This window comes from Carettochelys insculpta, chromosome 6, assembly GCF_033958435.1.
Source record: "Carettochelys insculpta isolate YL-2023 chromosome 6, ASM3395843v1, whole genome shotgun sequence".
NCBI classification, from domain to species: Eukaryota; Metazoa; Chordata; order Testudines; family Carettochelyidae; genus Carettochelys; species Carettochelys insculpta.
This window is the reverse complement of record NC_134142.1, coordinates 47,181,380-47,204,718: the sequence shown is the minus strand read 5'-3', so window position 1 is coordinate 47,204,718 and position 23,339 is coordinate 47,181,380. Positions and strand designations below refer to the sequence as shown.

General features: G+C 46.2%; 1 protein-coding gene across 4 annotated transcripts in view; it reads left to right on the top strand.

Moving 5' to 3' along the window:
- The window catches only part of PRORP (protein only RNase P catalytic subunit), a 90,761-nt gene that overhangs the window by 32,777 nt on the left and 34,645 nt on the right, over nucleotides 1–23,339 (top strand). For all 4 annotated transcript variants that reach the window (XM_074996847.1, XM_074996846.1, XM_074996845.1 and 1 more), the window contains exon 5: nucleotides 1,580–1,687. In XM_074996847.1, coding sequence (XP_074852948.1) covers nucleotides 1,580–1,687 — 108 coding nt within the window. The remainder of the gene's footprint in view (nucleotides 1–1,579; nucleotides 1,688–23,339) is intronic.

Below are 23,339 nucleotides of genomic sequence, written 5' to 3'. Positions count from 1 at the left end.
CTTAGAGAAGGCAAAGTGGAAGAAATGCTCACACTTAGGAAAGTGATGAGGTTTTAGATACTCCTTAATTCCTATGGAAGCTCATTGCACAGACTGGAAACCGCCCCTGCAAAAAACACTACAGTATCTGCTACAGAAGTGAGCTTTACATTTCATGTAGAAGGTTCTCTTGCTCCCGAGGAGCTGAATTGTCTACTCCATTCCATATCCTGGATCCCTAGGCAATCTTGTTGATATGTTAGGACAAGGCCATTGAGCATCTTGAAAATAATGACCAAGAACTTGAACTTGATTCTGTATTCTGTGGTAAACTAGTATAGCAAGTGGAGGACAGATAAGTTGTGCTTTCAGAAGCCCATGCTGAGAGATGAACTGCAGCATGCTGTGCAAGTTGGAGTTTCTGAAGGGTAGAGGACTTTATGAACAGGCATTGCTGTAATCCAGATGGGAGGAGATGAGGGCATGTAAAACCAAAGCCCTATCACTGTAGACTCTTCTAGCCAACCTTGGGTGGTAGACCATGTTACTTGCAGAGGCAGCATGATCTAGTGCATGAGTCTGAGAGAACCCTACAGCATTCCACAAAGAGGGCTGTGCCGTTCCCATAGTTCTGAACAATTCTATTTAGTACAAGGTCTCCCTTGGTCTGTGTAATTGCCATGTTCTGTGGCTTGGAAATGTGTGCAGGAATGCACATTCCAGGACTTGTAAGGCAAGAAGTGTCCAAAGGTTCATCTGTTGTTGTTCGTGACAGAATTCTTCTTCTGTTAAATGCTACCCATGCTCATATGCAGTGTTGTACACATCTTGGTCCCACAGAATATACTAGTGAGCGACAAAGTGGGTGGGGTAACTTTTTTTTTATTGGATCAAATTCTGTTAATGATAGACAATCACCTGGGCATACACGGAGCTCTTCTAAACTAGTCTAGTGCAGTTATGAGTTCTCTTAGCTGTGAGAGTTGGAGAAGTACTCTTTGATTAGACATTGGGTGACATATCTGACATAGCAAAGCTCTCTGTTACCTGCTTTGAAAACTTTTGTATGTCTTAACACACAGACTAGTAAACAAATGTATCCTCTTATTTAGTGCTGTGCCTTCAGAGGGCTCAACGCTGTTCACTAAAAAGCTTTGTTGGGGTAACCAAAAGCCATGAGGGGCAGTGTATCTTGCCTGTGGCTGCACATCGGGGGATGGAACTAGTGTATGCTTACACTTAGTTGTTTGTTTTCTTTTTAAAGGAAGTAAAATAATTGTATCCATAAGCCTCTGTCAGATTTTGACAGACTTGCCTATTTTTGTTAAGTGTTCAGTTTATATACTGAGAGCTTGAGCGGTAGAAGCTGTGAAATGTATTCAGTTACAAAGAAAGAGAAATGTGACGGAAAGCATCTAGTACAACATTACCATTCTTTGAAGGTCTTGTAGCAAATATTTCATTAAAGATAGCAAAGACAGGAGAGGATGGTGAAGTGAGCAATTTGGGTTGGGGGAAGGTTGTTTTGTTTTTAAGCAAAAAAAAACCCAAACAACTCCAAACTCTCTGTTTATCTTAATCTCTTTTCTCTTCCTTCTAGGAACTTGAAAAATTTCAAAACTTTGTAGAAAAAAATCCTCCATATGATATTGTGATAGATGGACTCAATGTTGCCAGTGTTTCTGACAGAGAGCGACAGTCTCAAACTGTAAGTGCTGGTTAACTATTTGTAAGGAATTTCACATTTCTGTAAACTTAAGCCAAGCACAAAACCATTAATGGCTTGTTTTGTTACTTACCCTCTCTTTTGAGTGATCTGAAGCACTTTTGTAGCACAAGTTAGAGTGAACTTTTAATTTGATTGCTGAATATGTTAATGCAAATCAGTCAAGAGGAAGGTAGTTATTGTAATTATATTACTAGGTAAAAAAAAAAACCTGCTGGTCAATTTCCTTGTGTACATATGAACTTTGTGGCAGTTTAAAACTGTATGCTGTACAAGAACTTTCAGTTCCTTGCAGTCTCACACTTAATCACTTAAAGCTTGCATAGTCATAGTAATGTTGGTCAGGGTGTGAAAAAGCATCCCCTGATCGACACAGCTCTGATGACAAAATGTCTAGTGTAGAGGTACCTGTCCAAGAGAAGAATGGCTGTTCCTCAGCATAGCTAAGGGACATGGGGGTAGGGGAGATGAAGCTTCCCCTTGGAGGAGGCTACCCCCTGTCCCTTCTCTTCTGGCCGAGCACCAGCCCCTGCTTGCTGCTGTCAGCTCCCTTGCACCACTTGGGTCAGGAGATGCCAGAAGCATGGTTGGGGTCACAGCGGAATTCATGACCCTGGCTGGAGCTCAAGCCCTGAGCCTCTTCCCCTTTTTCAGCTTTTCTACTCATGGCCCCATCCCATTCTGCCCCCTCATCCCCTCACATCCTGTGGCCCCAATACAGGAAGAACTCTGGGCTGTGGCAAGTGGAGATATTTCCAGGGGCCCCAATTCCACCCGTTTTGCTCATGCCACAGTAGACAAGGTCTGGGAAAGTTTAGCTTCCCCCAGCTTCCATTATGCACCACCCACGGTATTCCTACACTGACAAGCACCTTTTGTCCCCATAGAAGCCATCCACAGTAGGGGAAACTGGCTTGTGAGCTCTTTGGTATTCCAGTGAAAGCTGAGATCATTCTTTCCCTTTGGAGCTAACTGGAATTTTGCTTTAGGGCTGTACAGTATAGAGCACTCTTAGCTGTTTGGAGTAATTGTCAGTTCTGTTTAAATTTTGAAAAAAAAATCTGCTACTGGCACATCTTCTAAAATGAACTACTTACTGAAGGAAGTAAGGCTTCGTGGTATTTATATTAAAAGCTATTTTTAGGAAGTGCTTTTCAAATATTGTTTGTAAGAACTGAGTGTTAGTGCTGTTTCTCATATATATTTACAGATAAAGGCAGTTGAGGCAGGGACGTTTATGTAAGATTATCTTAATCGATGAGGATGTTGGCAGAGTTACTAGCCCCTAAGGGGCGGGGGGGATACTTTCCCACTTAAGAAAGTAAAACAGGAAGCTCACAAGTTATTTACTTGGGAACACAGTAGTGTAAGTATTGATTGTCCTGTAAAAGTCCCATGCACCTACATGCTGCACATTTTTGTTGTTTTTTTTTTTTTTAATTTTGAATACAGATTTGGGAAGTGTATCTTCCACTTCCTCAAGCACAAGGGTCCAGTTCCAATGGATCTGTCTTGTATATGAGAAGCATGTGGGGTGAAGAGAACGGGTAGTCCTGGTTCATTGGCATTTTTCCTGAACTTGACTGAAGGTTTTCTGGTGGAATTTCACACAGGGTTCTAAATGCTTTGTAGGAGCTGGAAGAAGTGGAGCAGGGGGACTGATCACTCTGCAGTGTCATTGCTGCTGAGTCCGCTAGTTTTAACTTGGAAATTTGGGAGTTAATATTTTAAAAAAGCAGTATTGTCTTCCACTGGACTCCCTCTGCAGCAGCTGCTGTGTAGCTAGAGGGGAGCTTAAGAAGTCTAGTTGCCAGAGATGTCCTGCAGAGTAGTGTGGAGATACCAGCTATCTACTCGAGTGCCTTCCTGTCTTTCCAATGGATCTCAAGTCTACTACAGGTTGCACCTTCCTTGTCTAACACCCTTGAGACCTGAGCAGCCCTGGACAAGGGATTTTGCCAGATGAGGTGTGGTCAGTGCCCTCAGGACTCCCCTCCTGTTCCGCAGCCACTTTCAAGAGTTCCTGCTGTCTCTTCAGCTCTGCAGTTCCCTGACCGCTCCCTCCCCTTGGCTTAGCTCAGCAGCTCCCTGGCCTGCGGATTCCCAGCCCTGCAGGTCCTCAGCTTGCACAAACACCTCCCTCCACAGTTCCCTGGCTGCAGCTCCACAGTTCCCGGGCTGGCTTCTCAGCCTTGTTCGTCCCCAGCCACCGGAGCCCTGGCGCTCACTGCTGGCTCTCCAGCCACCGGGACCCACTGACTTCCTCCTCCTGTGGGAGCTTGGCAGTGCTCTGGCCCCAGTCCCAAGCTCCAGTGGGGACCTGATACAACCCCTCCCTGGGTGCAGCAGCAGGGATGGCTGGGGCTCCAGCTCTGGCCCCGGGCCAAGCTGCTGGCCACTGCCCCACCGATGCAGGGTTAAAAACTAGAAGGAAATGTTATTGAAAACCAAATTGGTTGAAGCCTGCTTTTGTTAAAACATAGTAAATGATGAGTTCATAGAGATGAAGGGGGAAAAAAAACACTTGATAGAATTCCCATTTTAAAAAAAATTACAAAAAACACCAGAAAAATGATCCCTTTCTTAAGAAAGCCAGAATAAAAATTAACTTCATAAAAATAACTCATATAATCGTTGGAGGGTAAATCTGCATGGCACTGTTTTAGGAACAAGCCTGTGTCAACACTGCCCTGTGGCTGAAATTAGCTTGTGTGAACACCGTCTGTCTGTCTGGCACTTCTGTTAACAAAATACTTCAGTCCCCTACAGAATGCTATTGTTGACAAAGCAGCATTCACGCTCTCACCTGCTGCAGCAAACCTGCGGCCAGTGGAAGCTGCAGGGCCAGAGCCTTCAGGTGATGGCCACTGCCAAACATACTGGCTGCCCAGGAGTCACCCAGGGTGATTAGTGCCTGGCTGAAACCTGCACCCCAGCTGCCTGTCCAAGCCTTGCATCCATGGTCCACCATACAATTTCACTACCCAGATGTGGCCCCTCAGGGCAAAAAGTTTGCCCACCCCAAGTTATACTGACCTAACTCCCAGTGTAGACAATACTGTACTGATGAGAAGCTTCTGTTGACACAGTTTCTTCTCCCTGGGAGAAGCCTTCCCGTTGTGGCAGGTAATGTTTTCATAGAAGTGCTGCAGTAGAGTAGCTGTGCTGTTGTAAATGTAGACCTGTTGTCTCCATGCGGTCAGTCAGAATTGACTGGTCGATCCTGGGGAGTGCCTCAGTTAATCGTGATTTCTGGTGGTGTAGTGGGTATGCCACTAAGGTGGGCTCCCTTGCTTGCTCTGGCCCCAGGCTGCTGGCACATTCCCACAAGCAGCCAGTGCACCCCCATGGCAGGTGAGGAGGCAGCCAGGAGTCTTGGCACACTGCTCCTGCCTGCAGGCACCAGCCCCTGCATCTCATATTGGCTGGGAGACCACGGGGAGCTATGGTCAGTGGGAGCTACAAGCAGAGAAGGGCAGCATGCGGAGCCACATGTCTCCTGCCACCCACTCTTGGGGGCACAGGCGTTCATTAGCTCCCTCCAAGACGGGTATGGGGTCAGGGCAGGCACAGAGTCTTCCTCAGTCTTGCTGCACTGCCAATTGGGAGCCAATGACAGTAAGTGCCACCCACTGGGAGGCTGCACGCCATACCTCAGCCTACTCCCAGAGCCAGCACTCCACACCTCCTGTGCCCATATGTACATAATTGGACATACACATCTACTAGAACTGGAAGGACCTCAGGAGGTTATCTAGTCCAGTCCCCTGCCCTTTTGGCAGGGCCAAACACTATCTCTGACCTCAATTTGCCCCAATCCCTAAATGGCCTCTTCAAGGATTGAGCTCACAACCCTGGGTTTAGCAAGCCAGTGCTCAAACCACTGAGCTATCCCTTCCCCCAAAGCACCTGCTCCAGCCCTAAATCCCATCTCAGTACCCTCGGCACTCTAACCCCTGGCCCAGCCTAATGAAAGTGAGTGGGGGATGGAGTGGGGTTTCACGGAAGGGGCAGGACTTTGGCGAAGGGACAGGGTAGATCTTGGGTTGCCCTTAAATTCAGTGAGATCTTGGTCTTAAAGGCCGTGTCTACACTATCCAAAAACTTCGAAATGGCCATGCAAATGGCCATTTCGAAGTTTACTAATGAAGCGCTGAAATACACATTCAGCACCTCATAGGCATGCGGGCGGCCGGGGCACTTCAAAATTGACGCGGCTCGTCCAGACGGGGCGCCTTTTCGAAAGGACCCCGGCTACTTTGAAGTCCCCTTATTCCTATGAGCAGATGGGAATAAGGGGACTTCGAAGTAGCCGGGGTCCTTTCGAAAAGGCGCCCCGTCTGGACGAGCCGCGTCAATTTTGAAGTGCCCCGGCCGCCCGCATGCCTATGAGGTGCTGAATGTGTATTTCAGCGCTTCATTAGTAAACTTTGAAATGGCCATTTGCATGACCATTTCGAAGCTTTTGGCTAGTGTAGACATAGCCACAGTGATTGGAGGCCTAGAGTTTCTGTTTTCAAAAGAGTTTAAGTAGTAAATTTGCTAGGGTAAAATACTGAGTTGATTGCAATAGGGGGCAGTTCCTTGGCTTCAATAGCCATAATAGCAGCACAGCACACTGCCAGGCAGAAGACAAATCTTATATTCTGAGTGTGCAGGCACACACCTGCACTCACAAAAGAGTAGAAAAGTCATGGAAAATTAAATATTCCTGTTCCCCCCCCTACTCTCAGGCTCTAACTTTTTAATCAGCTTTACAAATATTTTTCCTGATTCTGGTTTTGTTCTTACTCTTTGCCATCAGGTATGGAAGCATCAGCTTACAGATAAAGTGGGCTACAGAATTCACTACTGTTATAACTGGAAACACTAGGGGTGTGTTTTCATTGTAGATTTAGCCCGAGCTGACCTAGTGCAGGTGGACCGAAGTAATTGCATCTACAATGCTGTTGTATTAGCTCCTGTACTGGAAAAGATTTCTGGCCAGCTATCCCCTTGCTCTTACCTGGGCATTACAATGGTCTGCTGTGTGAATTAATTCATAAATTTCTCTATCTCTCAGCGTGCATGTAGCGTACTGTACCAGTGGCATGTGAACAATATTTTATGGAAACAATTTGCATTCATAATTAGGAAGTCAAACGCAAACGGTATTCGGCATCAAGACCTTTGAATGCGAGTGTCATTAAGTAATTCAGTATGGTCCTTCCTTTGGTTCGCAACCCATTGTCATTCAGTTCAGAGTTTTGGTTCTGATCTCTTCGAAGCTGTGGCCATGTCTACACTTGGGCAAAACTTCGAAAAGGCCATGCTAATGGCCAAATTGGAGAATACTAATGAGGCGCTGAAATGACTATTCCATGCCTCATTAGCATGCCACCGGCCGTGCCGTGCATGGCTCGTCTACATAGGGGTCCTTTTCGAAAGGGCCCTTGAAACATCAAAATACCCTTATCCCTATCAGCTGAGTCTTGTATAGTAATATCACCTGATAGGAATAGGGGGATTTTGATGTTTGCAGCGTCCTTTCGAAAAGGACCCCCATGTGTGGAAGCCATGCACGAGCAAAATGCAGGACTTTTGAAGTGCTGTGGCCAGTGGGGGTGAATATTCATTTTAGTGCCTCATTAGTATTTAACGATTTGGCCATTAGCATGGCCATTTCAAAGGTTTGCCCAAGTGTAGACATAGCCTGTAAGTTTGTTTAGAACTCAGATACATCAGTGATCATATCCCGATCCAAGACTCGCTTGAGAAAGCTATGCTTCCTTGGAACAGTCACACCTACAAAGACAAGGTGAATGGGAGTCACCACAGACTGTGATCTCATTGGTAGAGGTTCAGATGTGGAACGAGCTATCAAACTCTGCACACTTTCAGAGCATACTGCAAGACTCTCTTCTCTTTGACAAAGATTTCCTACTGTAATGCAGTAATTTTTAACAGTAAATGAAATCTGCAATAAGTTGAATGTACCTGTGGTTGTGGATAGAGGGCCACTAAGATTCTTGCTGCAAAGCCTTCATGTATTCAACAAGCACTTTGATACTGTAAGGATGAGTAGCCTAGAAAACTCATTTATTGAAGGACTTGTAAAAAAAATGAAACTGGAAATCAGAGGCACGGTCTTCCTCTACTGTAGTAGATGCTTGTGATAGAGGGAGATAAAAGGGAAAGAAACACAGAAGAGGAGAGAGGAGACCCCCTCCCCCCCCAAAAAAAAAAAAAAAAAAAAAAGAGAGATAAGAAAGTTAGGGCTGGCGGCTGTCCTAGAGTTCCAGCTGAAGTACGTCCAAGTTCAAAACTGAGCTTGAGCACTTACTACTTAGTAAGAAAATCCAGCCACAGCCACTTTGAGGCAGTAGAGCCTGTTGTAGTCCAATACTGATTGCTTCTGGCTGGCTGAAGAAGTAACATTTAAGCCGTGTCTACACGTGCACGCTACTTCGAAGTAGCGGCACTAACTTCGAAATAGCGCCCGTCACGGCTACACGTGTTGGGCGCTATTTCGATGTTAACATTGACGTTAGGCGGCGAGACGTCAAAGCCGCTAACCCCATGAGGGGATGGGAATAGCGCCCTACTTCGACGTTCAACGTCGAAGTAGGGACCGTGTAGTCGTTGTGCATCCCGCAACTTTGAAATAGCGGGGTCCGCCATGGCGGCCATCAGCTGAGGGGTTGAGAGACGCTCTCTCTCCAGCCCCTGCGGGGCTCTATGGTCACCGTGTGCAGCAGCGCTTAGCCCAGGGCTTCTGGCTGCTGCTGCTGCAGCTGGGGATCCATGCTGCAGGCACAGGGTCTGCAACCAGTTGTCGGCTCTGTGGATCTTGTGTTGTTTAGTGCAACTGTGTCTGGGAGGGGCCCTTTAAGGGAGCAGCTTGCTGTTGAGTCCGCCCTGTGACCCTGTCTGCAGCTGTGCCTGGCACCCTTATTTCGATGTGTGCTACTTTGGCGTGTAGACGTTCCCTCTCTGCGCCTATTTCGATGTGGTGCTGCGCAACGTCGATGTTGAACGTCGACGTTGCCAGCCCTGGAGGACGTGTAGACGTTATTCATCGAAATAGCCTGTTTCGATGTCACCACATCAAAATAGGCTACTTCGATGTAGGCTTCACGTGTAGACGTAGCCTTAGTGAGTTTCAGGGTCAGCAGTAGTGGACTGTAGAGTGATAGCTAGAAAAATCCGGAAATAAGAACTGCCTTACCCTGTGGTTGTTCCCTGTAAGAATAATAAAAAGACCCTGAATTGGTATTTAACCATGTTCTTGACGTTCCATCATAATTTTGTTCTGTGTTAGGCCTGATGAACGATTTAATGAATTGTTCTCTAACTGCTCACCCAGTCCTCACTGCTGAGCCCGGTCACCTCTACCTGGACCCACTGCACAGTACCATTCCCACTGCACCAAACCCCTCACTGAAACCCAGTGTGTCCAGATCTCCTGTGGAACTCTGCACACAGATTGGTCCACAGAGAACTATGTCACTCCACACTTGGATTCTCCTCCCCCCTTCCCCCAACACACTAAGCCCCTGCAAACTTGGATCCTGTGAGGCTCAGTCTACTTGCCCCACATCCAGATCAGCGATCAGGACTGGGTGTACATTTTAGACTTTGCCCCTCCTTTTTGCTATCTTGTTGTGCTAGGTGTGGAAGGGCAGGTCCCTGGGATGTTTCTGGGGCAGGACCTGCTCTTGCTTTGTGTTAGGGATGGGTGCAGCCTCACCTTCAAGTGTCGCAGGAGCAGCACAGCAGGGTAATGCCCCACCTTTGTGCAACTGGAGGCCAATGCTTCCAGTGACAGTCTGAAGCCTCAACATTTATTTGTTGGCAAATAAAAGAGGCAGAATTTTAAAATATGTTGCTCAGCATTTTTTGGCACCGAATTCCCTATGGAGTAGTATAACTCCCCCCCCGACCCCTGCATCTCTCTCATAGTACTAGATGCTGATTTTCAGGTATTTGGACTTGGCAAATTTTAGAATCATAGAACACTAGGACTGGAAGGGACCTTGAGAGGCCATCGAGTCCAGCCCCCTGCGCCAATGGCAGGACCAAGTACTATCTAAACCATCCCTGACAGACATCTATCTAACCTGTTCTTAAGTATCTCCAGCGATGGAGATTCCACAACCTCCCTTGGCAATTTATTCCACTGTTTGACTGCCCTGACAGTTAGGAACCTTTTCCTAATGGCCAGCCTAAACCTCCCTTGCTGCAGTTTAAGCGCTTTGCCTCTTGTTCTATCCTCAGAGGCCAAGAAGAACAAGTTTTCTCCTTCCTCCTTATAACTCCCTTTTAGATAGCTGAAAACCACTATCATGTCTCCCCTCAATCTTCTCTTTTCCAAACTAAACAAGCCCAATTCTTTGAACCTTTTTTCATAGGTCACATTCTCTAGACCTTTAATCATTCCTGTTGCACTTTTCTAGACCCTCTCTAGTTTCTCCACATGTTTATGAACTGCAGTGCCCAGAACTGGACACAATACTCCAGCTGAGGCCTAACCAGCGCAGAGTAGAGCGGAAGAATGACTTCTCGTGTCTTGTTCACAACACACCTGTTAATGCATCCCAGAACATGTTTGCTTTTTTTGCAACCGCATCACACTGTTGACTCATATTTAGCTTGTGGTCCACTATAATCCCTAGATCCCTTTCTGCTGTAGTCGTTCCTAGACAGTCTGTCCCCATTCTGTATGTGTGAAACTGATTGTTCCTTTCCAAGTGGAGCACTTTGCATTTGTCCTTATTAAACTTCATCCTGTTTACCTTAGACCATTTCTCCAATTTATCCAGATCATTTTGAGTTATGACCCTATCCTCCAAAGCAGTTGCAACCCCTCCCACCTTGGTATCATCTGCAAACATAATAAGTGTACTTTCTATGCCAATATCTAAATCATTGATGAAGACATTGAACAGAACCAGTCCTAACACAGACCCCTGCGGAACCCCACTTGTTATACTTTTCCAGCAGGATTGAGAACCATTAAGAACTACTCTCTGGGTACGATTATCCAGCCAGTTATGCACCCACCTTATAGTAGCCTCATCTAAATGGTATTTGCCTAGTTTTTTGATAAGAATATAATGAGAGACCATATCAAATGCTTTACTAAAGTCTAGGTGTACCACATCTACTGCTTCTGCCCTATCCACAAGGCTCGTTATCCTATCAAAGAAAGCTATCAGATTAGTTTGACAAGATTTATTCTTTACAAACCCATGCTGGCTGTTACCTTACCACCTTCCAAATGCTTGCAGATGATTTCTTTAATTACCTGCTCCATTATCTTTCCTGGCACTGAAGTTAACTTGACTGGCCTGTAGTTTCCTGGGTTATTCTTATTCCCCTTTTTATAGATGGGCACTATATTTGCCCTTTTCCAGTCTTCTGGAAATTCTCCTGTCTCCTATGATTTTCCAAAGATGATAGATAAAGGCTCAGATACCTCCTCTATCAGCTCCTTGAGTATTCTAGGATTCATTTCATCAGGTCCTGGTGACTTGCAGACATCTAATTTTCCTAAGTTATTCTTAACTTGTTCTTTTTTTATTTCAGCTTCTAACCCTACCCCTTTCCCATTATCATTCACTATGCTGGGCATTCCTTCATCAGACTTCTCAGTGAAGACCGAAACAAAGAAGTCATTAAGCATCTCTTCCATTTCCAAGTTCCCTGTTACTGTTTCTCCCTCCTCACTGAGCAATGGCCCTACCCTGTCCCTACTCCTGCCCTGCTCAGGGCTGTTCCCCGCACTCCATAGCTCCTTAGGTGCCCTTTAAATGATAGGGTCAGATGTTGCTGTATGCAAGAACAAGAATAGGATTCAAGTTACTCTAAATAAAGCCCTTAGTCCTTCCCCATGAAATCTGATCTCCACGAAATCAGCCAGGTTGGGAAGGGACAGGATGTGTGCTTTCACTGCATGGCTGTTGTGTGAGGCAGCAGCTATAGTGCTGGCTCCAGGTTCACTACCACCACCCTGAAGGCTCTTGCTGGGGCACAGTGGACTGCTCAGGGAACCTAGGCTATGTCTGCTGCAGCTACCTGCAGCTCTTCCTGTAGTTCTAGGCTGCTGCCTGCCCACCTCCCCATTGCCCACACTCCTGCCAGGGCTGGAGGCTGTGAAGGCTCTAGCTGGGGCTCAAGGCTTTCACTGCCAGGCTCAGACATAGGCTTAGGGCTGTCACCCTGCACAGCTCTAGTCTCCTCAACTCCAGCCCTGCGCAGGGCTGTTCCCCCTACTCCATAGCTCCTGCCCAGGCTTGGGATAATTAAGAACCCGGGGCTGTTAGCACCTACTTCCCCACCATGGCTTCAGCTGGACATGGGGGCATCCGGGCTTCATCTAGGACTCAGTACTACCTTCTGCAGCTCTTGCCTGAGCTCAGGCATCTGAGCCCACAACTCCAGCCCCAACAGCTCCTATTAGGCTCAGAGATGCTTCCCCCCAGCCCATGTCTGCGGCTCCAGCCAGGACTTGGGACTTCCAGCTCCTGCCTGCATTCAGGGAGCACATCGATAGCTTAGACATTTGCTTAGGGAGGAGGTCAGTGGAATTAGCAGCTGTATGGGAATGTATTGGAGCCATTTCTCCAATGTATTAGGAACTACAAGTCTTCTCTTTTCACGAATTTGTTTCTTCAACAAATATGCACTGTGTCTGTTGCAAAGAAAATGGCAGGAACATGATTTAATTGTATGTTTGTGTTTTGGGACTCTCTCTGGCAGAATACCATGAAATAATCAATCATGCTGCTATAGGTGAAGGAAAAGTGCACATAAGCACAAAATGCAAAAATCCTGGCTTCTGTATTACAAGTGGCTCTACCTCCTTAATAATGTGACTTGAACACTGTTAAATTTTTTCTCTAAATGAATAAAATCCATATCCCTTATGGAAAAACTGCTGTTCTTATTTCTATAGCTTTATTTGACTATTGTTTGACATGAAATACTACGCTTACATTAGAATCATTTCCTTATAGAAGGACGTTAGAGAATGCTTCTGGCTTTTGGATTATATGACTTACGTAAATCCTGGACTCAAAACCAAGCCCTTTGACTTCTCTTTGTATTTAAAAAAAAAAAAGTTTCTGCTTTAGCTTTTGCAATTTTGTGTGCATTGCAGACCGTTTCAGTTTAACCCTTTGTATAAAGCAGACTTGCCTTGGTGACTCAGTGTTTATAAACCGGTGTTATAGCAACTCTTGGTTGTTTCTTGCACTAGTACGAACACGGATGTATTCCTGGTTTGATTAGGAAAACCCTATAAAGAGATGACTCATGCTGCATCATGAATTTCTTTCACATAATCTTTGTCTCCAGGTGTTCATAATAACATTAATCTTTAGACAGCACAATGCATTTTGACACTTGGTATCTGATACTGTGGTACCTCCTAACAGTGCCTGTGCCTTTCACCTAGTAAAGATTAAGGTCAAGAGAGGCTAGTGGTAGTTTTCACATTCTGTTCTGCTCAGAACTAGTTACATAAGTTTTAGAATTGTGTTCCTGTATGGTAATGTTATGTCCTATCTTGTTTAAGTGTTTCTTGCCTGGGGTGGCCAACTGGAAGCTTCACTGCAGTATTCTGAGCTTACCCTGATTTGGGTCACTTGGCACTCACTAGCTCTTAGTATTAGAGGAAATAATGTTTAAAATATTGGGATTAAATGGTGTAAGGTGCTGATCACCCTCAACTCCTGTTTAAGTTGATGGAAGTTGAGAGCACTAAGCACCTGAGAGATCAAGGCCTTAGAGATCTGGGGGAATAGAAGAAAATAAATACTTTTCTGAGGCCTACACAGTAAATGGCAGGCAGTTACCCCTTTTAGACAGTGTCTGGTTTTGGGAATGAAACTAGATGGTTTAACCCTCAGTAATTCTAACACATAAGGGCTACGTCTACACGTGAAGCCAACGAGTAACGTCTACACGTCCTCCAGGGCTGGCAATGTCGATGTTCAACTTCGACGTTGCGCGGCACCACATCGAAATAGGCGCTGCGAGGGAACGTCTACACGCCAAAGTAGCACACATCGAAATAAGGGTGCCAGGCACAGCTGCAGACAGGGTCACAGGGCGGACTCAACAGCCAGCCGCTCCCTTAAAGGGCCCCTCCCAGACACAGTTGCACTAAACAACACAAGATCCACAGAGCTGACAACTGGTTGCAGACCCTGTGCCTGCAGCATGGATCCCCAGCTGCAGCAGCAGCAGCAGCCAGAAGCCCTGGGCTAAGGGCTGCTGCCCACAGTGACCATAGAGCCCCGCAGGGGCTGGAGAGAGAGCGTCTCTCAACCCCTCAGCTGATGGCCGCCATGGCGGACCCCGCTATTTCGAAGTTGCGGGACGCGCAACGACTACACGGTCCCTACTTCGACGTTGAACGTCGAAGTAGGGCTCTATTCCTATCCCCTCATGGGGTTAGCGACTTCGACGTCTCGCCGCCTAACGTCGATGTTAACATTAAAATAGCGCCCAACACGTGTAGCCGTGACAGGCGCTATTTCGATGTTAGTGCCGCTACTTCGAAGTAGCGGCACTAACTTCGAAATAGCGCCCGTCACGGCTACACGCGCCGGGCGCTATTTCGAAGATAACTTCGACGTTAGGCGGCGAGACGTCGAAGTCGCTAACCCCATGAGGGGATAGGAATAGAGCCCTACTTCGACGTTCAACGTCGAAGTAGGGACCGTGTAGTCGTTGCGCGTCCCGCAACTTCGAAATAGCGGGGTCCGCCATGGTGGCCATCAGCTGAGGGGTTGAGAGACGCTCTCTCTCCAGCCCCTGCGGGGCTCTATGGTCACCGTGGGCAGCAGCCCTTAGCCCAGGGCTTCTGGCTGCTGCTGCTGCTGCAGCTGGGGATCCATGCTGCATGCACAGGGTCTGCAACCAGTTGTCGGCTCTGTGGATCTTGTGTTGTTTAGTGCAACTGTGTCTGGGAGGGGCCCTTTAAGGGAGCGGCTTGCTGTTGAGTCCGCCCTGTGACCCTGTCTGCAGCTGTGCCTGGCACCCTTATTTCGATGTGTGCTACTGTGGCGTGTAGACATTCCCTCACAGCGCCTATTTCGATGTGGTGCTGCACAACGTCAATGTTGAACGTTGACGTTGCCAGCCCTGGAGGACGTGTAGACGTTATTCATCGAAATAGCCTATTTCGATGTAGCGTTCACGTGTAGATGTAGCCATAGTCTGCAGCAGGGTACACATCTAGCTGATGTTAGTCCCGCTATGCACTATGAGTCTGTGCACCCCCTGCCACCCACTGAAGTTCCCTACAATGCTTTGATCTGTCCTGCTTTGAAACAGAAGTTCATCGAACACTAGAACACTTTAATGTGCTGCAGCGATGTGGTCATCTAATGCACAGCCGGCTAGTATAGGGTATAGCAGCAATTTAGCTTGCTGCAAACTGTTTTCATGTAGATAAACCCTAAGAAAACTATGAGACCCAGTACTGTTAACATACATTCCTATTACTTCATCATGTTGTTTCTGGTTCCAGGTAAAGCAGAAAAGTATTGGGTATCATTGTGAGAATAGTATGTTTATTGTAAGTAATAAAGGAAAGGTCACTTAGAATCGTCTCTGCTGCTGGAGAAATTCCATCAGAGAACTTTGCATTTTCCTTTCCCCATCACATTCTGTTGGGAAATCCACTCTGAGTTTCCCAACATTCAGAGACAACGTCAGGCGACATGACCACTCTGTTCTGCAAAATCAAAAAACCCAGCTGGGCACTTAACACGTGGCTGCCACTCTTAGAATGTGTCTGTACTGCACAATAACCTTGGGTCTGTGGTACATGCGCTTGTGGACTTGGTGTTTTCAAACTCATACTTTGTTGTCCACATTTCACTGTAAACCTGGCTTTACAATTGCTGGATCCAGATTTCATGGTCATGCTTATACATCCTTACTGCATTACAGTGATCACCTAACTCAGGTCTGAGGCTTGAGCTGGTTCCATGCTCCAAAATGACAAAGCTTGGATCCTGCTCACAGTGGGACTTGGACTCTAACATGTCTGTATAGCAGAAATCTAGGACCCAGGTCCTGCATGTTTGCCGATCTGAATTGGGATGATTTGTTGTGGCAAAACGGAGGCTTGAGCTCAAACCTGAGTTAGAACCCAGGCTTAGAATGCAGCATAGTTACCTTAGAGCAGGGATCAGCAACTTTTCTGAGGCAGAGTGCCGAAATTTGACCTTTTGACCTCTGTATGGTCCAAGTGCCGGTGATGCTTTTTAAAGTCACTGATAGTCCTATTTATAACAGCTTCATTAGTAAATAATGATGCAGAGCTTTACTGTTCTGTCTTTAAATCTCCATCCATCTGTGTTTTTTAAATATCTGAAAACGTCTGGGATTTTAATACAAGTTGAATCTCTTATCCTGGTCCAGGAACATCCTTGGTCCAGCAGGAGAAGGTGACACACCCCAGTCCCTCCAGGCTGCCCCCCCATCTGCCAATTGGGGAAAAAGGGGACACAAGACACCTATCCATGCAGGAGCAGGGCAGACGTGAGATACACCCACATGTTCGTGCATGGGGGGAGGTGGACACAAGACACACCTGTCTCTCAGATTCGAGCGGGGGCACAGGGTGGGAGTGAGGGAATGGTGCAGGCGCAGAGCCTGGGTGCTCCCCGCCAGGGTCTCTCTTGGGCCAGTGCCAGCCCCGCCAGGGTCCCATTTTCCTCCCACCTCCTCTTACTTTCTTACTGTTTGAAAACTGGACTGAGTCACCATACAGTAGGGAAGTGTCCACTGTTAAAGTACAGGTGGAAACTCTCTTGTCCAGCAACCTCCCTTGTCCGCAGGACAGTGGATGTTTCTGGACCAGAGAGCTCCAACTGTGCAGGGCACAGGGGAGCCTGCAGGGTTATGGAGCCCCACCGGCAGCCCAGCAGCCATGGGGACCCCAGCGGGGGCCTGGAGTGCCCTGCTGGCAGCCCTGAAACTGGGAGCTGGCCAGGGCTGAGGTGGAGAGTTCTGCAGGTAGCCGACGGCTGCAGGGGCAGGGAGCCCCAGTTGGCTAGGGTGGCCAGCAGCTGCTCTGCAGAACCCTTGCCCCTGCTGGCAGCCTGCTGCTGTGTCTCCCCAACTTCTGACCCCTACCCCTCCGACAGCCACACACACCCCACTTAGGCTGCGCGGCTCCACGTGGAGGGAGCAGAAAGAGGGAGGCACTTTGCCTGCCCCTCCAGCCAGCTTGAGGGTGGAGCCTGCCCCTCCCTCTATGCTCCCCTGCTGCATGAGTGGAGGAGGGGCTAGGCTGAGCTCCCTCCCAGTGCCACTCAAAGCATGTCTTCGCCACTGCATTTGAAATTGGTGGCAGTAAGTCACAGAGTCTGCATCTAGAGGCTGTATGTAGCTCATAAGGTTTGTGCTACATTGCTAAAAAGAACAGTGTTGATGTTGCGAGTCAGGCTCTGGAACCCACCCCTGTTGCTGGACTTTAGAACCCAAGTTCTGGCTTACGTCTAAATAGTTACACATGTGTGTCTTCAGTCAGCCTATATTTCTGCTTAGATCCCATTGTGATAAGTTGTTGTCGTGTTTCAGTCTCTGTCGCCCATTCATTCCCTAAGATCAGAAAAGGAATTCCCAGGCAGCCCCTTCAAGGCGGAAGTTAGGTTATATTGTGTCATTTGTACGTCAGTTGGGAGTTGAGTAAAGCAGAGTGGAGTTGCCTTGATGAATCATTGCTTGATAATCTCTGTTCCTATAGCAACATCTCATTGTTACTTGCAGTGTATTGCAAAGAGATCTTCCAAATATGTTCTGCAAAATCAGATATCAAATACAGGATCAGCTGAGCTTTATGAATATCACTTTTGTTATTTTAGTTCTTTTTTGATGAGAAACTAAAGGGTTTTTTTATTTTGCTTCGGGCAGGTGGAGGCATAGTACTTCTACACTGAGAGCAGATGTGTGTGACCTCCAGATACAAACCCTTGTTTTTAGTGCACTGTGTTTCATCTTCATGAGTGGTTTGGAGTGGCAGTCCTTGCTAGTGAGCAGTAATACTAAAATTTTTGTGAGGCAGTCCACATGAGCATGTTCCTTTCACAGAACAGTCTTCAGAGTGAAAAGGCTTCTGAATGCCCTTTGACACTGCAAATGGGTGCAAGCTTATTCTGTCTAGTAAGACATTTTACTTGATACAAATGGGTAATACTTTGTCTTGGAACCACTGTGGAGAAAAAAATATACTGAATCCTAGGAACAGTTACTTAATATGCTCACTCTTCTGAGGCAAGATTGTTTTCAGTTATCTGAAGAGTAGGAAACATTGATTCTGTGACTATTTTTGGTCGTTTGGTGGTGGGAATGGAAAAAGAAACGAAAAATTGGTGAGCAAAACCAATTATTTTCTGGTAACATTTCTAGACAAAAGAAACAGTAGGTCAGAATTGAAGATGACCTGTGATTGAGTCCAAATTGCATTTGGATTAGTCATATTATGAAATAAGAATTTTTACACACAAACATAATTAATAAAATGCTTATCCTTTTGAGGTGATTAATCATCGTGGTTAATCCCAGTTTGACTGCATTTGTTCTGTCATGCCAGCCTGTTCTCTGCTTGTGATGTTAATATGGAGATGGTACTCCTATACATAGATAATAGAATCAGTCCAAATTGTGGTTATTTAACCTGCACTTTCAAAACAAATTCCTGTTGAAATCAAATCCAAGTCTTTTCAGAAACTAAAAACAGTAAAACCCCAATTATCCGACTCCTGGTTATCAAACACTCCATTTTATCTGACACTGCCTGGGGCAGCGTGGGATAAAACAGAATGTTGGATAACTGGGGGTTGGATAATCTCCCTCTGCCCTGGGCAACCAGCAGCCTGCCCTGGGCAGCTGGCAGCCCCACTGGGGCCAGCAGCAGCTCCCCACCCTGGGCGGCTGGGGTTCCATGTCCTGGGTCAGTGGTAGGGGATGGCTGCTGGCCTGGGGAGATGCTGCCAGTGCAGCTGGCCTAACCCACCAGGGATTCCCACCTCAGGGCTGGTGGTGGCTACCTGCCCTGGGCTGACAGTGGCTCCCCACCCGGGGAAGCTGGCCTGTCATCCTGGGACTGGCGGCAGCTCTTTACCTGAGACCGTCTGGGGCATAGGTCTCTCTGGCTGGCTGGGGGGTGCCCAGGGCCAGTGGGGGCTGCTCGTCCCAGGCAGTCAGCAACCCGCCACCCAGTGAGCCAGCTCTGTGGTAGCCTGAAGCCCACCCCAGGGAGCTGGCGCCAGCACTGCAGAAGGGGCCCAGACAGCCCCCCTACCCCTCTGGCTTCTCCCTCCGTAACCCTCACCCCACGCCCCAATTATCCACCATTTTCAGGTATCCAACCATAAGTTGGTCCTGATTATGTTGGATAACTGGGGTTTTACTGTATTATATAATGTCTGGAATTAGGAAATGATTTATCTGCCTCCCATATGGATCTGGTAGGAAGAGCACTGACCCAACCAAACTGAGATCTGTTTGTCATGAATATGGTCCTATTGAGAGAATGCTTTAGGTTGATTGAGGCAATTCAGGCCTATTGTTAAACCACACCAAAAAAAAAAAGTCCAAAACAGTTCTCAGACATGGATTCTGAAAAATGAAAATCATAAAAGCCAATTAATCGCCATTGTGAAACTTTTCCAAATGAGTTCCTACCATGGTACAGATTACAAAAAATTACTGTCTTTTCCAACATCAGTTTCATATACCTAGACCAGATTCTCAGGTGATGTGTAAGATGATGCAAGTCTGATGACTTCCATACTTTTTAACAGATTGTCTTAAATCCACTTAAAAACATGTTACCACTGTTTATGGGAGCTGAAGGCCAACTCTACACTGTGGGGGAAAAATCGATTTAAGATGTGAATTGCATAGCTGGAGTCAACATAGCTGAAACTGACTTTTCCTGCTGTCCCCACAGCAGGAGGTCAACAGAAGAAACTCTCCCATCTACGTCCCTTACACCTCGTGATTGCGAGGAGTATCAGGGTTGATGGTGAAGCCCTGATAGTTCAATTTAGTGCGACCTTACTAGGCACGCTAAATTGAACCTTGGAAGATCAACTGCCAACACGTCAATCTTGCGTTAAGTGTAGACATACCCTGTGTTAATGTAACGTAAACAGCATGGAGCCAAAAGACAGTGCATTTTAAATTAGCATGGAGTCTGCTTAAATGTATGCCTCATTACTTGCCATTAGTGTCTAAATTACACCAGTTTAGGTACAGTGCTAGCAAGGGTGCAAGTATGTTTGAAAGTGTATTAGATCAGTAACTCTGAACCTTTCCATGCTACTGTATCCTTTTCAATAGACTGATTTGTCTTGCACACCTCCAAAGTGTCATCCTTCCGTATTTGCCACAGCCCTCCCCACTCTAAATAAATTCCCACTCCCTCCCCCAGAGCCAGGTTCACTCAGCCCCCCTGCCTGCTCTAAATAAATGCCCTCCCCAGAGCCAGGCACCACAGCCCCACACCCATGCAAACTGAATATCGGCAACTCACTGCTGCAGGAGCCGCGTGAACTGTTCTGGGGCCCACAGGAGATGCTGCCATGGCATGTGCACAGAGCAGGCAGATGGCATTCCACGTGTGCAGCTCTAAGGAGCCACATTTAAAGGCTCCAAGAGCCACATGTGGCTTCAGAGCCCCGAATCAACACGCCATGGTGGTCCTGTTCACCACATGTGGTGAGTAGCAAATGTATTGGATACCACAGCCCTGGAAGACTTCTGTATACCTCCAGGAGTATGTGTACCTCTGGTTGAGAACCACTGTGCTAGAGCAAAGGGTCTGGTTCATTTACACACGACCTCTGTGTCCAGTATGCTGCTGTGGGGCTAGAATTAACATTTATGTATATTTATATTCTCTGGGGTCTAAAATAATAGAAGTGTACAAAACTTCACAATATATAAACAATGCTCCCTACTGATGTACCTCTCCTTTAGTTGGTTCCTGCCTCTGGCTGGGTCTTTGAATAATTGTGATGCAGTATGATGTATTATAATGAGAGGAGGTATGGCCTGCTGGGTAGGGCATTGGCCTAGAACAGTGAAGATTTGGGTTCTGTTCTGGCATCCATCACTAAACTGCTGTCTGACAACATCACGACGGATTGCTCACTACCCTTCCCCATCATCTCTCCTGTTTATTTAAGAACATCAGCTTCTTACTATTGTTTATATAGCAATTTGACATGTTATGTCTGCTCTCTCTTGGGATTATACTGTTGTTCAAATAAATAATGGGACATCTCAGTGAAGAAGGAAACAGAAGTCATGTTGTGGAGGCCGTTTCATTTAAAAAACAAAACAAAATCAAAATTGTGCAGGTCCAAAGTTATGAAAAGAGAAATGGAGAAAGTAATATGAATTATGCTGCTATGCAAATCTGACACAGCAATTTAATTCTTGTAGTAGATGTAGTATTTCAGACATGGGGCAGGAGCTAAGAGAAACCACTAATGTTTTTCACATTTGTTATTGTTATGCAAATAATATGTGTTCTCCTGAATTGTGAAAATAAATCATGCTAGTTTTCTACCCAATGAGGAAACAAAATAATGACATAGAAATGGAATCTACATTTCTCATTACCTTATGCAGCTGGCTCCTGAAAATCCTGCTGAAATGCTTCCTAAATATCTTTGTCTTGGTCACGGATAATCTAATTAGCATAAGCATCTGGCAAATTGTGCATATTTTTTATTTTAATTGAGTTAGTTTCTTACAGAATAAAAGTTGTAATGGAATTAATTTTTCCCCTGTTAATTTAATATAAGATGGCAATTACAGTAGTGGGTTTTAATTGACATTGAAATTGAATTAGTAGTACCTAAGTGTGGCCACAAGAAGGTAATATAATTTCTAGCAAAAGCTGCAATAGTAATTACGTGTCAGTGTATTTAGAAAGAAACAAAAACCTTTTTTTTTTTTTTTTAAACAGAGTGATGTGTTGTGACTGCAGTAGGTCAGGTTAAAACATGGAACTAGAGCTCTCGGCTAAAGTGAGCTGTGGGTTGTCTTAATCCAACTTAAACCGAGTTTGTAATGATACAAAATGTGAAATCACTGGTTGGTTAAGAATTACAGAATTGAGCTTTATATCAAAATTGAATAGGTGCAAATCATAGTAAAATTCTTGCCATATGTTGTAGGAATTTTAAATGGTTTTGCTGCTAAAGTGTTTGTGTCCAGGTTCCCTTGCCCTTAACCCTTTGAACGGTTTGACCCAAGGCTCAGTAATGGCGATATAAGGGAATCAAACTCTCCTGCTTTATCAGGTGTTGGCCTAGGGCCCTGAAGGTGTAACAGTGTGGGTTGGCCAGAGTCTGGTTTTCCTCCTGCTTACCTTCCTATGGACCACTTCCTACTGATACCTCTGTTTTGGGTGCAGATGCTGTTGAGTTAGTCCTTTGCTTCAACCACTGCAGCCCAGGGGTTAATGGGGACAGCCCTCTGCTGCTGCTTTTCCCAGTTCTCCCTCCCTCTCTGGTAATGTCATAAAGGAGTAGGGAGAAGACTCACAGCCAGAGCTCAACAGGAGCCACTTCTCCTTTCATTGCCCTGTGGCGATACTCCAATAAATGATTTCTGTCTTTATACTGATCCTTTCTCCAGGATCCAGGACTGCTCCAGCCCCTCCTCTGCCCTCAGGGTGGGATCTGTAAAAACCCATCACAATGCTCTTTTTATATTCACTTATCTAACTGCTACGTAGTATTGTTTGGATGATCTTAGTGCATTACCATGTTTTTATGTCCTCACTTCGAGTTCTGTTTTATTTTTTATCCCTTATACTACACCCTTGGATTGCATGTTGCCACTTAGTAGGGGATGAACAACAATAGATTATTTGTCATCTCAGAGTCCTCGTATCAGATGATATAGATCTTGAATCTAGGCCCCTAGGGTTGTCAAGCCTGCACTTTACCCTCTGTATTGTCATGCTCCAAGGTCAGGTGCTAGAGCCCCAGCTAATAGTCCACCACCAGAGGCTGCACATGCTGATTCAGACTTGATTTTGTTTTTAGCCTACTCCTTGTCTCATCTTGGTCTGTTGCTGTCCAGACTCCCTAAGACCAAGTCCTTGCTACCTTTCACACTCCCAGTTCCTGGATCCAGCTTCTTCATCTTTGTCTCTGATCCTGCTGCTATGCTCATCCTCGCTCTTGTTACTACACCTTATTTCTACTTCCTTACCTTGCTATAGGTGGCTGGCTCTGGCTTGACCCTTGGTATGACTTCTCGCTCTGGCTCTGGCTCTGGCTTAATCCTTATGTGACATCTGACTCTGACCTTGGTCTTGACCCTTGGCATGCCTTCTGACTGCAACCCCAACTCCATTCCTGGCTCCAGCCGCTGTGGAGATTGCCTTTGTTATGGACCCTGACAGGTAATCATAGATCAGAACCCTTTTGTGCTAGGTGATTTGCAGACACAGAATAAAAAGGCAGTCCTTGCCCCAAAGAGATTAGTCTAAGTGGATTTCCTCTTATCAAAAATCCCCCATTCTGCAAAATTAGATTATCCTTACTGTTTCACTTACATTTAAAAGAGGGAGTGAAGGAAGCTCTTTTTTTATTTTTCTGAATTC